The 17,536-nt window shown below is 49.3% G+C and overlaps 1 protein-coding gene across 1 annotated transcript in view; it reads right to left on the bottom strand.

The window, feature by feature from the left end:
- Positions 1-5,117, bottom strand: part of CDCP1 (CUB domain containing protein 1) — a 57,064-nt gene extending 51,947 nt beyond the window's left edge. Inside the window, exon 1 of the mRNA XM_053897249.1 lies at positions 4,944-5,117. Within this exon, the coding sequence (XP_053753224.1) occupies positions 4,944-5,019 (76 nt within the window). The 5' untranslated portion in view covers positions 5,020-5,117. The remainder of the gene's footprint in view (positions 1-4,943) is intronic.
- Positions 5,118-17,536: the final 12,419 nt, after the last annotated feature.

Genomic DNA, 17,536 nt, shown 5'->3' on the forward strand with positions numbered 1-17,536 from the left:
GTGAGTTCGAGCCCCGCGTCGGGCTCTGTGCTGACAGCTCGGAGCCTGGAGCCTGCTTCGGATTCTGTGTGTCCCTCTCTCTCTGCCCCTCCCCGACTCATGCTCTGTCTGTCTCTCTCTCTCTCTCAAAAATAAATAAACATTAAAAAAAAATTTAAAAACAAAAGACTGGAAACAACCCAGCAGTAAGAGGCTGGTGACACCACACGGCATGCCCACGGCCAGGAATATTACGTGGCCGTCAAAAAGAATGGCAGCCCCCATATGTTCTGATATGCAACAAGATGGATTGCTAAGTGAGCAAACTCCAGAAGCATATGAGACACATCCCATACCATATACCATGGTTATGGTCTGGCTGTGTAAAGAAGGGACGTACGCACATTTATGAGGTTGTGCTTGCATAGAATTGCTCAGGAACAATGCACAAGAAACCGTGGCTGCTTCTGGGCGAAACCCCGGGGTCAGAGGTGGAAGGGGACATACTTCTTCCCACGTACCCTTTTGTACAACTGGAATTTTTGTTACCATGTACAGGTGTTTCGAAGCACAGTCTTTAAACTGAGTATTAAAAGCACATACACATCCGCAGAACAAATATGAACAGAACACTCAGTGTTTTGTTTTAAACATTAAAAAAATTTTTTTCATGTTTATTTTTTGAGAGAGAGAGAGTGTGAGCAGGGGAGGGGCAGAGAGCGAGGAAGACACAGAACCCAAAGCAGGCTCCAGGCTCTGAGCTGTCAGCACAGAGCCCGATGGGGGGGCTCGAACTCATGAACTGCGAGATCATGACCTGAGCCGAAGCCGGATGCTTAACTGACTGAGCCCCCCAGGTTCCCCTGTATATATATGGCTTTTGGAAATGCCATACTTCCAAATGGGGGTTGGGGTTGTTACCATGTCTCCCGTGTGAAATCATGAGACGCAGGGCATCGGTTAGTGTGTTTGTGCAGCACGTGTGGTTTTAAAGAAAACATCACTGACGGTAAACGGGAGATGCTTGCACATAAAACACTCAGAAGGGCGGCTGCCGCAGAGCAGTACGTGTTCGCTATTACAAGCAGTGGTTAGTGATTTTTAAAAATGATGTCCTGAAATACAAACTCAAGGCTACAAAGGGGTGAGGTAGGAAACCCGGCTCTCCCGGCCCGATTGTCTAGAACGTTGCCAGCTGCCTGGGAGAAGGTGACGGGCTAATTACAAGGCTGTAGGAAGTGGTTTGAAATAATTTGTGGGAGAATTTTTATCACTTAGAATGATAATTAAAGGGTATGAACTGTTCTTCATCACTCAGGTGGACAGCCTTAGCCATGGGTCTTCCCTAGCAGGGGTCCTGACCTCCCCCGCTGCCCCACCCACCTTGACCACAATCATGAATCCTGACCAGCAAACCCCACCCTCGCCCCCGTCCAAACCCGCAGGTGAGGCTTGTGTTATAAGTCAAGGGGCTCCATTCTGTTGCGTGTGTGTATGTGTGTGTGTGTGTGTGTGTGTGTGTGTGTGTGTGTGTGTTTCAGCAACATAATCGCTTAGCTGGGGTGCTAAGATTCTCGAACATCCACCAACACCGCTCAGACCCAGCTTGCTGAACTAGAGGGAGGAAAAGGCTTCTTCTTCCATAGATGTCACTGACATCTATGAGGTCAGCCTGATAGTGTGGGAACCAGGGACCGGCACACGCCGGCCCGAACGTACACCAGGACCACAGGACGAGCTCTCCATAAGGCCACAAGGCGGGATGTCTCCAAAGCCTGAGCATTTTCTCTACTCTCCATGCCAGCAATTCTATTCCCAGAGTTTCAGTCGGACAGGATCGTCAAGGAAGTGTGCAGAGCGATATAGCCGACAAGAACTCATGCTCAGATACATCAAAATGGGACAATCCAGCTTCTATTTTATAACCTCGGCAACACAGAGACGACATCATCTGATGTCATTATAGAATCCGCACCACGTCACTTTCGATGTCTTTTCACTGAACAGACCTATCAAAATGGACACAGGCGGTCGGTCCCCTACTGTTGGACACGTTCTGTTTTTTTTGGCAGGAAAAGTGGGAAGCCGCCTAAATGTCCACCTGTGGGGGGCTGGTTAAAGCCATACGATGGATGGTCCCAGGTCTGGTTTTGGGCGCACACACGCACACGATAAGACTGTACCAAAGTGACCAATGTGCTTTGCTTACAGATTATTTTTTTTTTCATTTTGGTTATATTTATTACCAATTTTTCTACAGTAACTATATACTACGTGAGATATTTTAATTGTTGCTTTCGACCTTCTTCTCCTACGTTGATAGCCCGGGAGAACCCCCCAGAAGAGCGTGGAGGGGGGCAGGGTTCGTTCTTCACAGACAAAATGGCAGCATCTGAGGTGAACCCTGAGGCTGACGGGCCAGCATCAGAGCACATCCTCCGGGTCAGCAGAGTGGCCCTCTCTGACCCTGAACCACGAAAATCTGTGGGGGTGAGGGAGACTCATCACTCCTACCAGTTACACATTCCAGACAACAGCTACCAGCTGCTCATTTGAATCCAAAGAATGACGAAGACGCAGACTCATCCGGGGTCAGCGAACACATCATTTGATGCTTGCTCACATTTCTGGTGAAACACGGTGGCGGCAAGAATGGGGTCACCGAACCCAGACTCTGGTATCTCAGCAATTCTCTCTTTTTTAAAAAAAAATTTTTTTTAATGTTTGTTTATGTTTCAGAGAGACGGAATGCAAGTGGGGGAGGGGCAGAGAGCGAAGGAGACACAGAATCCGAAGCAGGCTCCAGGCTCCGAGCTGTCAGCACAGAGCCCGACGCGGGGGCCTTGAACTCGTGAACCGCGAGATCATGACCGGAGCCGGAGTCGGAGGCTCAAAAAACCGAGCCGCCCAGGAGCCCCACTCAGCAATTCTTCAAAAGCCAGGAAGTCGAGGTTTTACCACCGTTCTGATTCCAACTTAACCAGTCCTTCGCTCTTGGAAGTGGGGGAGCGGGGGGTTACACCACACTCACCCCAACACATCACACCAAGACATTAACTTTCCCTTTGCAGTTCAGTTCTGCAGGGACACCAGCTTCATTCATGTTCACTAGGCCGTCTTCATTAAGAGAGCTCAGGGATTTAAAAAACAAACCCACTGTGCCGGGCTGTCCGGCTTTTTCCATCTTCTCTGGACAGGTTCCAGGAACTTCTCAAAGACCCCTACCTGTTAGGCCAACCCCAAGACGTCAGGCAAAGCGGCCGTCCTCTGAAACGGCTCCAACCTCCAAGACGCAGCCCCCAGTTCAGGCCAGGGAGGTGGCCACACACAGCCAATTCCGGAGACCACAGGAAGATTTTGGAAAGTGAGGTGGGAAGTCCCTAGGCTTCCCCGTATTGATACCTGAACCATGAGAGCTCGCTCCGACAGTCAACAACTTCCTAGAAGAAAGCGACAGTGCTGTAGGCCAAAGTGGCAGCGTCTCCAGGCCAAAGGGAGAAATCAGTTAACAGAGGCCCGTTCAGGCCGGCCTGTCATCCTTGGCATTGGTAATGCCTTGATTTACACCATATTCTTACTGGGGGATTCCTGGTTATCACAGACAACCGGAAACACCTCAGACAATTCCGAGTTTCAGTACAGCTCCCAAGTGTGATGGGCACACATTTTTCTCTCACACACATTTACACGCATTTTCACCTGCAAAATCACTCTTTATTCTTAGACGGATTTTTTTTTTTCTTCAAAGGAAATCTTGAAAATGCAGTCTTCCGGTAAATTTGTATTACAAGAGATATGCATACGGGCACAAGGCTTTAAATGTGGTCTTAAAATGGTCTAGGGAATGTACAGTAAGTAGTATGTCACCTGATGCCGTTGGAGAAAGGAACCAGGAAGCTTTCCTGTAGGTTTGCAATGACGGCAGTTGCCAGAACGCCAAAGTCCACCACGCCCGCTTCGTTTTATTCCTGAACTTAATTTACCCTAATCTACCTACCCGCCGAATACAAACGCCCCCTTAGGGGCACCAAAGAATAATCCAAGACCCCACTCGCCTCCCGGATAACTCTTTAGAAATCACAAAACCTGGGCTAGCCTCAGGAAAGGCTTCGAATCAAGTTCTTACACGAAGAACCCCGGTTATTTCTACGTTTCGATCTACTTCCAGAGCCCGCAGGCACAGGAGCGCGCACCCGCAGCGGGGAGGCGGCGGTCCCAGCGCACAACGGAATCAACTGGAAATTCACACACCTCTCCCGAACGTCCCCTCGCCGACCCCCTCGCGGGGTCAAAGTACAAACACTACCCTGAGGCACGAGGGGCGGGAGCTCACCGCCCCCGTGGCAAGAACGCCGGGACCCTTCTCCAGCCTGGCGCTTCCATTTTCAAATTAATTTTCCGGAACTTCGAGAGCGCTAGAATGGGGCGTGCGGACCGGGAAAAGGGTGATCCCGTGCGCTACCGGGGCCAAACCGCTGTTTTCTTGCCCCTTCTTCCAGCCCCAGATGAGGAGGTAGAGGGTGGGCCGAGAGAGGAAAGCTCCCTCCCCACGGCCAGCCCCGGCGCCCCCCAAGCACTCAGGTAAAGCCCCCGATGCGCGGCAGGTCCCCGGGCCTCAGCTGGGGCGCGCGCTTTTCTCTTCCTGAGCCGTCGGCGCCGGGCTCATCCCCGCGACCGCCGGGCTCCCCGCTCGGGGACACTCCCATGTGCCGCGGCCTGCGCCCAGGGCGAGGTCGCTCGAAATCCAGGAGGGCACGGCCACTTTGCCCGACGCGGCGCGCCCAGGCGCCGGGCGGTCCCGGGGACCCCGCGCCGTCCATGCATCCCGACTGTGTCGCCCCCACCCCGGCTCAGCATCCCCCGCACCTTGCTTCCTTCTGCGCCCCCCGCACGCTCCGCCGGGCGCCCGCTCTCCGGCCGCTTCCACCGCCCAGCTACACCCGCTACCGCCGCACCGCACTCACCAGCTCCCGGGCGCACGGCGGCGAGCAGCAGGACCCCCAGCAGTGCGATTGTGGCCCCGCGGGTCTGGCCGGCCATGGCTCCGGGGCGCCTCCGCCTCGGCGGGGGAAGCGGCTGTGGCCAGTGGCTCGGAGCGGCGGCCGCGGGCGCCTGAGCCTGGCACCGGCTCCTCCCCGGCTAGCTCACCTGCGGGCGGGCGAGCCCGGGCTCCGCCCTGCGCGGGCGAGCACGAGTTGGGCCGGCCTGTCCCCTCCTCTGTCTCCTCCTCCTCCCCTTCCTGCCGCAGCCGCCCGCCTCTCCCTCCCAGGGTGCCGGGACTTGTTGCCACTTTCCCGCGCTAGTCTTTCCTCCCAAGGCCGAGAGTGCTCAAGTCTTTGTGCCTACAGGCACAAAGGTCGCCTTTGGAGAAGCCGATCCGCTTTCCTTTCACTGTCCAGGCGACAGGGAGGCCCTTGTGAGCCCTGTTTTGCACGGGAATCCTATTTGTGCGTCACCCAAGCCCTGGTTTCTCGTGGGCTCGCTCCTCTCCTACCTGCTTTGGGCTCTCAAGACTTTAAAGCCGGTCCGCCGTGCCCGTTTGCAGAACTGCGACTCTGCAGCCTCGGGCTCTTCACCTGCACGGGGTCTAATGCTCGCAGCACCCCCGTCCTCGTTGCACATGAGGCCGACTGCTGAGTTCTGCTACCTGCCCAAAGGCAGTTAGTCATCTACAGAGGCAGGATTCGACAGCACAGGAAGGGTTTTCTACAAACGGAGCTGCTTTGAAGAATGCATGAATGGGTGCATGAATGCATGAGGCTGGAAAGGGCCAAGAGGAGACAGTGTGGAGCAGTAAATGTGTGACCTGGGCATGAAGCATTCAAGCCAGTCTTTGGGCAGTAAAAGGCGATGGCGCTGGGCTCCTTGCCTCCTCCCAGCTGCCTGTGTGCGTCCTGTGTTGGGCTTTCAAGGTCCTGTAGGTTCTCCCTTCCACCTGTAGGCTACACACCAAGTCTAGGGCCACAGAGAAAAGCAGTAGACAGTTCAGGGGCTCTCAGCCGGCAGACTAGGGGTTCACCAAAATGACTCCATGGGCTACCTGTGCCTGTGGGCTGCCGGAGGCTGGGCCAAGGTCACCCAGAACAGCTAAGGCGGGCTGGGTCAGAAACCCGATTACATGCGAAAGCATCAGCCCGCTGTCTGGCCCCAACTTCTGTCTAACTTCTTCCCCTGCAACCCCTACTCTCCTTGTGAACGGGCTGAGAAGTCATCGCTTAGGAGCTTCCTGCCCTTCCTTTTCTGTGTCTTCACGGATGAAAAGAGCCCATAGGAGCCCTCGGGAACCCACAGTCCACGGGGGGAGGCAGAGACGTCCAGACTGAGGGCATGACCCAACCTTTCCCCTCCCAGAAGGGCCTGGACTGTGAGCTCGTGGGGACCTCAGAGCTTATCCTCTGGTTCACTTCCCTCATCAGGCAGACAGGTGGGGAAACTGAGGCTTAGAGGGAGGGAGGAAGACGAGAAAAGTAGGGAGGCTCTTGGGTCTCCCCCAGTGAATGAGTGAGGACACTCCATCAAGAAGAAGAAATCTTGAGAAAAATCTCAGCAACCTTTTAAAATGTTTACGCTGACCCAGAGAGTGAAAGCAGATTTTGTCTGGTGTCCTGATTCTAAGCAGGGATGTATACCCCAACATCTTTTCCTAGCATCCATAGCACCATTGTCTCCCATATATAATAATGATAATAATAATAATAATAATAAATATTGGAATGGCAGTGTGTTGAACTCAAAATATCAGAATTGTTGCTTGACAAGTTTAAGCCTAAGGAACAGTTATGTCGTTACTGTCTTCTTTCTTTAAAGTTTGTTAAACTGTCTTCCCTGGGATAGTGACACCGACTTTCTGTAAATGATGTCAGAAATTCTCAGATGTGAAGGATCGGTGATGGTCCCAGACAGAGGCAACGGTGGTGGCAAGGAGACAGAGATGAAGAAAGTAGGGAGGCATTTCTGTATCCTTTGCGTGACAACCTAACTACATAGTGGAAGTCAATATGTCCTGATGTCATGTGTTGGTTCTTGGAGTGGAAGGTGAGCAAAGCATTGTCAAGGTATGGAAATGTTTTGTCTTACAAATGTGCTGGATGGAAGGAGTCTGTTTTAAAAGGTTATTTCTGAGCTGGAAAGAAATGCAGGCAGCTACTGTCTGTTGCCAGAGAAAAATGACAGATGGAAGGGTGAGTTTTAAAATAGACTGTTCCTGGGGCGCCTGGGTGGCTCAGTTGGTTAAGCGTCCGACTTCGGCTCAGGTCATGATCTCACGGTCCGTGAGTTCGAGCCCCGCGTCGGGCTCTGTGCTGACCGCTCAGAGACTGGAGCCTGTTTCAGATTCTGTGTCTCCCTCTCTCTCTGACCTTCCCCCATTCATGCTTTGTCTCTCCCTGTCTCAAAACTAAAATAAATGTTAAAAAAAATTAAAAAAAATTAAAAATAATAAAATAGACTGTTTCTGGGGCACCTGGGTGGCTCAGTTCGTTAAGCATCCGACTCCAGCTCAGGTCATGATCTCACGATTCATGGGTTCAAGCCCCACATGGGGTTCTGTGCTGACAGCTCAGAGCCCGGAGCCTGCTTCGGATTCTGTGTCTCCCTCTTTTTCTGCCCCTTCCCTGCAATCTGACCAGCCCAAGAGGAAAGAGCTAAAGATGGGGACATTCGTCCCCATCAACAGGATAACCAGAGCACGATTATGAGGCTCCCAGTTGATAACCTCCACCAACTCAGCTTTTTAATCTCTTTTAAATATGACTAGACAATTAGGATTTCAAGACATCTGAGGAGAGCTTCTAACATGATAGACGCAGAATCAACCAACTAGCCAAACACAAAAAAACAACTTGGAGGAAAGAGACTATATAAGGAGAAGAAAGCAAAACAAAGCAGAACAAAAACAATTACTAAATTCCTTAAAGAGATAGCAGACAACATTATGTCTATGAAACAGGAACGGGATGTTATAAAACATAAAGATTCAGGGAGCCACAAAAGAGTTCTTGGAAATTAAAAAAAAAATGATAGTTGATATTAACAAATAAATAGAAGGGTTGGAAGACTTCCCAGAAAGTAAAGCAAAAGGACAAAGAGAAAAAATAGAAAAGTTGAGAAATTAGAGATCCAGTATAGGAGATGCAACATCTGAATAATTTCTCAAATAATAATAATGCCCTCTCTTCTCAGAGAGAGAGCAAATGAGACAGAGAAACCATCATCAGTGATATAATTCAAGAAATCCCCCCAACCTGTGTGATATGAGTTTCCAGATTTAAAGACTCATGGAGTGTCCAGCACAATGGATAAAATAGGTCACATCAAGGCATAGAAACCTATGAACAAAGAAGAGTCTATAGTTTCCAGAGGCAAGAAATTGGTCTCATGCAAAGGAACAGAAATCAAAATGGGTTTGGATTTCTCAACAACAGCCCTGGAAGCTAGAAGATAGTGAAGCAATACCTTCCAAATGCTGAAGGCTTAATAACTTCCAATCAAGAATTCTATACCCAGCTACACTACCAATTGAGTATAAGGTAGAAAAGGGGCACTTTTAGATATCCAAGATCCAAGACAAGTAAAACAAACAAACAAACAAACAAACAAATAATTCCAAACATCAAACTCCCACACTTTTTTTTTAAGATTTTGTTATTTTTGGGGGTGCCTGGGTGGCTCAGTTGGTTAAGCCTCTGACTTTGGCTCAGGTCATGATCTTGTGGTTCGTGAGTTTGAGCCCTGTGTCAGGCTCTATGCTGACAGCTCAGAGCCTGGAGTCTGCTTCAGATTCTGTGTCTCCCTCTCTCTCTGCCCCTCCCATGCTCATACTCTGTTTCTCTCTCTCTCTCAAAAATAAATAAACATTAAAAAATTAAAAAAAAAGATTTTGTTACTTTTAAGTAATCTCTATATCCAATGTGGGGCTCCAACTCACAACCCTGAGATCAAGAGTCTCACGCTTTACCAACCGAGCCAGCCAGGCATCCCCTCCCACACACGTATTGCCAGGAAAATACTCGAGGATGTGTTCCATTAAAAGAAGAAATGCAGGGGCACCTGGGTGGCTCAGTTGGCTAAGCATCCGACTTTGGCTCAGATCACGATCTTGGGGTTTGTGAGTTCAAGCCCCACATCAGGCACTGTGCTGGCAGCTCAGAGCCTGGAATCTGCTTCGGATTCTGTGTCTCCCCCTCTCTCTGCCCCTCCCCTGCTCATGTTCTATCTCTGTCTCTCTCTCCCAAAACTAAACATTAAAAAAAATTTTTTTTAATTAAAAAGTGCATAAATCATAGGAATCAATACAGGTTTGTGGGCTGAACTTAATAACCTTAAGAAAAAAAATACAGAGTTACAAACAAAATCAGGTGTGAAAAATGACTATTATTTAGAACGAAGAAAGAAATACCCACAAATTACAAACTTGAAAAAAAATGGGAACAAGATCCGGCCAAATATCATGGTATCTTTATTATTAACTCATCGGTACAGCTCAATATCATTTGTTTCTTCAAATGATTTTGCTTCCTTGATGTGTGTGCAATTTCTTCAGGAACTGCCAGACTTCATGACAAGATACACCAGATGAGCTAAGATGCCATCTTGATTTATTGGGTTGAATTCACATAGAAATACTCACTGTTCATAGAAACCCTACACTGCTGTGCCCTACGAATACAGGAATTCTTACAAATTATGTTTGTGTGATTTCTGTTAAATACAGAGAACAAAGTAGTATGGTACACTTATCATTGTAAGTGCTGCCGTAATCCATTTATTTCTGACCGAAAGAAAAACTTTTAGTTTTTTGATAAGATGATAAGAACTGAATATTCTGCTTAAAATTGTGGTTTTGGGAATTGGAAGAGTGTTCTGCAGAGGGGTTTCTGGCTGTGTACGTGTCAAACTTGGCTCCTCCTGCACCATCCACGTACTGCTGGTTGGGCACCTTGGGACAAGTGAGTAATAGGACACCACCTCTGACCTTACCCCTTCTGGTCACCTCACCCCTTGAGTCAGCCAAGTGGGTGGGCATATTCCTGGAAGCCCCTGCTGCATGAGAGTATAAGTCATGACTTAACTGTATGGGGAAGTGACTGTGACTTAGTTACGTGCCTTTCATCAAACCCCAATTAAATGTATCTCCAATTCAGCTTTTCCTTACCGAGATCCCAAAATGTCCACAGCTACTCAGCCCTGCATTGCCTAAGGGGAAGCGTGATGAAGGGGACGTGGGCGAGAACTTTTTCTGCGGTTGACATATGTGCCTTTGCAAATTGTTCAAGAAAAACATATGGCTGGGCGAGTACATACATGCCCTTGGAAGGGGCTGCACAGTGACCTTCGAGCTTTCTAAGCTCCTGTGGTATATTAGCCAACGGACACAGAAAACACAAGATCCAGCTGGCAGGAGAGGCAAGAAATTCCCAGGGAGATGTGCACCTGGCTTACGGAGAGTTGAGTCTAGCCTGAGTCAGGTTGTAAAACGTATGGCCAAGGATGGTGGGGGTCCCTCTCAAGGGAATAGACGGACAGGGTGAAGTCAAATGGCGTGTTACTTTCATGGATGAGATCCTCAACTAATAATGGTGGTTGGCCACTGGGGCACCTGGGTGGCTCAGTTGGTTAAGGGTCCGACTTTGGCTTGGGTCGTGATCTCATGGTTCGTGAGTTTGAGCCCCGCGTCGGGCTCTCCGCTGTCCGCTGTCTGCTGTCAGCACAGAGCCTGCTTCCAATCCTCTGTCTTCCTTTCTCTGCTCCACCCTCAAAAATAAATACGTATTTTTAAAACCGGTGTTTTCCCGAGATGCATACCCCTCGTACCTCAGCATACCCGTGCTTTCTAGATGCACCTAAGCCACATACAGCTGCACAGTGAGAGACAAGGAGCCAGCACCATGGAGTGGCACACCAGCCCAGGACACTGACCTGGATTTTTGACACGAGAGAGGAATAGAGTTCTCTTTCTTTTTCTTAAAAAATTATTTATTTATTTTTTAAATTTACATCCAGGTTAGTTAGCATATCGTGCAACAATGATTTCAGGAGTAGATTCCTTAATGCCCCTTACCCACTTAGCCCCTCCCACAACCCCTCCAGCAGCCCTCTGTTTGTTCTCCCTATTTAAGAGTCTCTTACGTTTTGTCCCCCTCCTTGTTTTCATATTACTTTTGCTTCTCTTCCCTTGTGTTCATCTGTTCTGTGTCTTAAAGACCTCATATGAGTGAAGTCATATGATATTTGTCTTTCTCTGACTAATTTCACTTAGCATAATACACTCCAGTTCCATCCACGTAGATGCAAACGGCAAGATTTCATTCTTTTTGATCGCCGAGTAATACTCCATTGTATATGTATCCCACATCTTCTTTATCCATTCATCCATCGATGGACGTGTGGGCTCTTTCCATATTTTGGCTATTGTTGATGGTGCTGCTATAAACATGGGGGTGCATGTGTCCCTTCGAAACAGCACACCTGTATCCCGTGGATAAATGCCTAGTAGTGCTATTGCTGAGTCATAGGCTAATTCTATTTTTAATTTTTTGAGGAACCTCCATACAGTTTTCTGGAGTGGCTGCGCCAGCTTGAATTCCCACCAACAATGCAAAAGGGATCCTCTTTCTCCACATCCTCGCCAACATCTCGTTGTTGCCTGAGTTGCTGATGTTAGCCATTCTGACAGGTGGGAGGTGGTATCTCACTGTGGTTTTGATTTGTATTTGCCCGATGATGAGTGATATTGAGCATTTTTTCATGTGTCGGTTGGCCATCTGGATGTCTTCTTTGGAGAAGTGTCTATTCATGTCTTCTGGCCATTTCTTCACTGCATTATTTGTTTTTTGGGTGTTGACTTTGATAAGTTCTTTATAGAGTTTGGATACTAACCCTTATTTCTGACATGTCGTTTGCAAATATCTTCTCCCATTCTGTCGGTTGCCTTTTAGTTTTGCTGATTGTTTCCTTCGCTGTGCAGAAGCTTTTTATTTTGGTCCCAGTAGTGCATTTTTGCTTTTGTTTCCCTTGCCTCCGGAGACGTGTTGAGTAAGAAATTGCTGCGGGCAAGATCAAAGAGGTTTTTGCCTGCTTTCTCCTTGAGGATTTTGATGGCTTCCTGTCTTACATTGAGGTCTTTCATCCATTTTGAGTTTATTTTTGTGTCTGGTGTCAGAAAGTGGTCCAGGTTCATATTTCTGCATGTCGCTGTCCAGTTTTCCCAGCACCACTTGCTGAAGAGACTGTGTTTATTCCATTGGATCTTCTTTCCTGCTTTGTGAAAGATTAGTTGGCCATACGTTTGTGGGTCCATTTCTGGGTTCTCTATTGTGTTCCATGGATCTGAGTGTCTGTTTTTGTGCCAATACCATACTGTCTTGATGATTACAACTTTGTGGTATAGCTTGAAGTCCGGGATTGTGATGCCTCCTGCTTTGGTTTTCTTTTTCAAGATTGCTTTGGCCATCCGGGGTCTTTTCTGGTTCCAGACACATTTTGGGATTGTTTGCTCTAGCTCTGTGAAGAATGCTGGTGTTATTTTGATAGGGATTGCAAACTTCTCTTCCTAAAGCTTCTGTGACTTTGGGCTTCCGGTCTCTTGTAACCGAACCTCGTCCTGAGGCAGGCATCACAGATTTTTCTGGTGCTCTGGCATGTTTAAGGGAGAGCAGACCCAAGTGATTCACTCCAAAAAGGAACCTGACCTAAATGGGTGAAGTTCAATATCCCCGCAACTACCAGTGTGGATTCTCCAGTCGGATGGGTTCAGATACGGCCCTGGCAGTTACCAGCATGTGCAAATCTCTATGTGCCTCAGTTTCCTCATCCATACACTGGGGCTAGGAGAGGGCACCCTCCTAGGGCGTTGTAAAGATTCGTGAGATAGAGCGCGTGATGCATCTAGCCCGGAGGCTGCCTTCGCCACGGGAGTCGCCAGGAGAGAGGTATCTGCTTGGTGGGAGTGGAAGCCATGGAGGTGGAAGAGAATGCTCTGGAAAGAGAGGTCTGGAGACAGACATCTTCACGGTCTCATTCAAGCGTGAAAGTGTCAGCTCCCCCAAGGGAGGGGGCGGTCTCGGCTTTATTGATCTGGATGTGCCTGGTGCCCAAAAGAGTGCTTGGCATCTGGTCGGCGTTCAGCAAATAGCCGGGGAGATGAATGGACTCGTCAAGCCGGCCGATGCGCGGATTGCCCCACCCGCGCAGCCGGCTGAGCCTGGGGAGCTCCTGGAGACCGGGACCCTGAGAGGGTGAATGCACAGTTCATTTGAAAAAGGGGCGGGGCCCCCGGCTTCCAGAATGAGGTCACTGTGGCTCCCGCCAGGTGTCTGGCAGCCTTGTGGGATTGACCAGTGTCTGGTGAGCCAGGACTTTATCTGCTCTGAACACAGGGTGGGAGGAACATCCGTCTGAATCAGGCAGGCCGTTTCTCTGAGACTTTGCTTTCCAGGCCACGAAGCAAGTTCACAAAAGTGGAGATTCTTTCGGGGCACCAATGGCCCTTAGTGTCACTGCGATACCAACTACCGTTTCCGGGGAGAAAACCGTCCAGGCCCAGTTTGGGGCAGAAGACCCTTTGTGAGTCTTGAGACAGAGGAGCTCGCTGTGGTCTTGGGATGAGACGGGTGGTTGGGGGTGGGGGTGGGGGTGGGGGGTGGGGGTGGGGCATGACTTAGCTGGCCAAGTAATTTGCCTCAGGGTAACCACGTGGTACAATTGCAGTCCTGGGATGAGTAAGACAAAGAAGGAAGATCTTTCTTGCCGGAGCAGGTCGGCTGCTGGGGACGGATGGGGGGGGGGGGGGCTGGGTGATCTCGGGTCTGCGTGACTCAGGCACAGGCCAGCTCTTCGATGCTCACCCCAGAGTTCCCCGAAGCCCAGGGATACATAATTCTGTCACCTCCCCAGCCAAGCCGCCTAGAAGGTCGAGGTAAACGACAGGTGGCAAAAAGAGAGGAAGGTGGACCGGAGACGGTGCTCTCTTCTCCGCCCTTCTCAAAGCTTGTGAAAGTGGGTCCCTGTAAGTCACTTGCCCTGCAGGGCGAAGAAAGGCACCCTGCCCTTCCTCGGAGAGCACCGCCCTCGGATATGACCCATACCCACGTCGAGCCCGTGCCTGCTGGCCTTGCTTCTTTCTTTTCTACGTTTCCGCTTGGAGTTTCAGAAGGGAAGGGCCTCTCTAATGCTTTCAGGAATCTTCTTGCCCTTGGAGAGGGAATTGAGTCATGCACTCGTTGAGCTGGAGGCCTTGGAGCACATCTGGTTGTCCCCTCCCGCTGGATAGAGTCTCAAGAGAGGGGATGTGACACAAGTCAAGTCACCCAGCAAGTGACCTTCAGAGCAGAAGCCAGATGTCTATCCAGGAGCACACGAGTCCTGCCCTCTGTCCCATCAGCACGCTGTCACCTGCCCCTGACACTCAGCCCTTCGCCTTGGCTTCCACCCCCACTGCTCTGCAGCCGTTTTTCTCCCCAGAAGGGCCAAAGCCCCTCCTCTTGGTACTCCCAGGTCTGAGGACAGGGAGATGGCTTTAGAAGGAGGTGGGGGCGGGGAAGGGTTGTGGGCTGAGGCTCTGAGGGTCCCGCTGCCTCATCCAGGACCTCCCAGCGAGGTCACACGATGTCTCCAGGCTTCTCTGCCATAAAGTTACCATCTTTCCCCTTTCCCTGCTCCGTTCCTTGAAAGCAAATCACTAAGCCCACGATATGTCTTTTAAAGTCTTGGTATGTCATGATATGTCTTTTAAGTCAACAGGACCCCCCATCTTTCTTGGTTTTTTTCCTCAAAAGTTATTTCTGAAGAAACCAAGTCTTTGTCCAGTGGTATTTCTCAGGTCGTAACATGTTCCTTTGCTTTTCATAGTTGCTGTAAATGGGTATTTGGATCGAGGGGCCTGATCCGATTCTCGGCTGGTTTTCTCAGCAGGACCGCCTCACAGGTGGGGATGGGGACTTCGGTCAGGAGGTACCGGTTGTCTCCTTTTTGTGACATGAGAGGCTGTTGGCGCCCAGTGTGTTCCCTCGGTTCTAACGCCTTCTGATTCTCAGGACTTACCTTATCAAGGCAAAGGTATTTCCTAAACGAAGACTGCTCACTTTCCACCCCCATCACACATAGTAGATTCCAGCAAATCAAAGACACCCCCGCCCCGTGGTGAGAAACGCCATTATTTTACACACAACCAAGGGAAGAAACACGGCACACGAATCTATGGCACCTTGCTTCTCACCACTCGGAACTTCTCCACTGTCAGTACGATACCAGGGTCGAGTGAGCATTTTTCTTTTTCACTAACCCAGAGGATTATTGTTTCCTCAGTTGACTTGCATTTGCAGGGAGTTCAGTCAAAGTCGTTGGGACGCCTCTGACGGCTGCATTCGTATGTGCTTAACACTCCCCAGGTCTTTGTGGCATTCTGCTCTCCATTTGCACACTTCTTTTATTTATTTATTTATTTATTTATTTATTTATTTGTTATTTTAAACAATATTTTTTAGGTTTATTAATTTATTTTGAGAGAGCGGGCCCGTGCGAGTGAGCAAGTGGGGGAGGGGCAGAGAGCGAGAAGGAGAGAGAGAATCCCAAGCGGGCTTTGCAGGTGCACGTGCCGAGCCCGTCCGTTTGCACACTTCTTAGTGACAGCACAGGCTAATGTAATTCTGTTTCTTCTAGGTACATTTCGTAAGACCCACAACACTTGGTTATAGCTTTGCAAGAACATAGGGAATCGTAAGGGCAAGTATTTGCTACTCCACTGTTTAATTTGTGCCCCACTGCCCTATTTCCATGCCTTTCTGTGCCTACACCGGCTTTTTGTGTCCATACTGAATCATGTTGCTATCTTTTGGATGTTATTAAAAAAATTTTTTTCTTATTTATTTTTGAGAGAGAGAGAGCAAGCAGGGGAGGGGCAGAGAGAGAGGGAGACACAGAATCCGAAGCAGGCTCCAGGCTCTGAGCCGTCGGCACAGAGCCTGACGCGGGGCTCGAACTCACCAACCGCGAGATCATAACCTCCCCCAAATTGGATGGTTAACCGACTGGGCCACCCAGGCGCTCTAGATGTTATTTTAAATGGTAAGTAAACTCTAACCAACCATGCCTGTCATTCATTCAAAGGTGACACACACAACATGAACAGTTATGGCCAAAGGTATGGTCACGGCCATGCCAAGGCTGCCATTGGTGGGCAATGGGATGCCCCCTCTCCCCCCTCCCCATTTCAGAGATACTAGAAATTTTCAAAATATGTGTCTTGAAATCGGTGAAATGCAGAGTTCTGGCTGTGTGTCTGGCACAAATCTCATTTCATTTATCTGGGTAACCTCCTCATAGAACTTAGCTCAGTGCTTACGACTATTCCAAAAATATTTATCAGAGGATTGAAGCCAACAGTCAATCAATATATATTTACAGAGCATTTACTGGGGATGAGGTCTCGTCACGATAAACGTTTGAAAACCCAAACCGGTTCCCTTTCTCAGCATGTTAATTTGCTCGTCCTGATTCTCTGATTCTCGTCACATTCCTGCAGCTGCTCCCGGCCAAGCTGAAGCCTCCCATGGCTATACCAGTGGCCTCTCTCTTTCTTTTCCACTTGAGTAATACATACCCCCAACTGCCCACCTTAGATTTTCTACAAGAGTCCTGATTTTAAAACATTCCTGTTTTCAGGGCGCCTCCGAACGGATTTGGGGATCAGAAGGCATGCTCATGGTAGTTCAACCCTCTGGTTCCTTTTCCTGCATGGACTTCTGATGGCTCAGCCAGGAGATGTGCCTGAACCACACTAGGGGCGCCTGGGTGGCTCACTCAGTTGAGTGTCCGACTGCGGCTCAGGTTATGATCTTGCGGTTCGTGAGTTCGAGCCCCACGTCAGGCTCTCTGCTCTCAGTGCAGAGCCTGCTTCAGATCCTCTGTCCCCCTCTCTTTGTCCTTCCCCTACTCACTCTCTCTCTCCCTTTCTCAAAATTAATAAAATCTTACAAAAAAATCCACACCAGAGTGTGTGATTTCCAGTTATATGCAAATAGCCCTATCATTTCTTTTCCTTCCCACAGGGCAGATAATCGTCTCCCTGGATTCCTTCCTTCCTGCCTTCTTTCTTATTATTAATAGACGTTATGTTTTAGAACAGTTTTAGGTTTACAGAAAAATTGAGCAGATAGTAGGGAGAAGTCCCCCTGGGTGCCCCCCTCAGGAGTCCCCCCGCCCCGCCCCGTTTCCCTTGTTAATATCTTATGTGACTCTGTTACATTTCTCACAATTAAGGAGCCAACATTAGCATATTATTGTTAACTAATGTCCATATTCGGAGTTCCTTAGTTTTTAGCCTAATATCCCTTTTCTATTCCAGGATCCCGTTCGGGACACCACATCACAGTTCTCATGTCTCCTCAGACTCCTTTTGGCTGTGTAATTTTGTTTACTTTCTTTTGTTTAAAGTTTTACTTATCTTTAAGAGAGTGGGGAAGGGGCAGAGAGAGAGAGGGAGAGAGGATCCCAAGGAGATTCCCAGCTGTCAGTGCAGAGCCTGATGCGGGGTTCGATCCCACGAACCATGAGATCATGA

Source organism: Panthera pardus, unplaced genomic scaffold (assembly GCF_024362965.1).
Source record: "Panthera pardus isolate Hobbes unplaced genomic scaffold, ASM2436296v1 HiC_scaffold_8, whole genome shotgun sequence".
Lineage (NCBI taxonomy): Eukaryota > Metazoa > Chordata > Mammalia > Carnivora > Felidae > Panthera > Panthera pardus.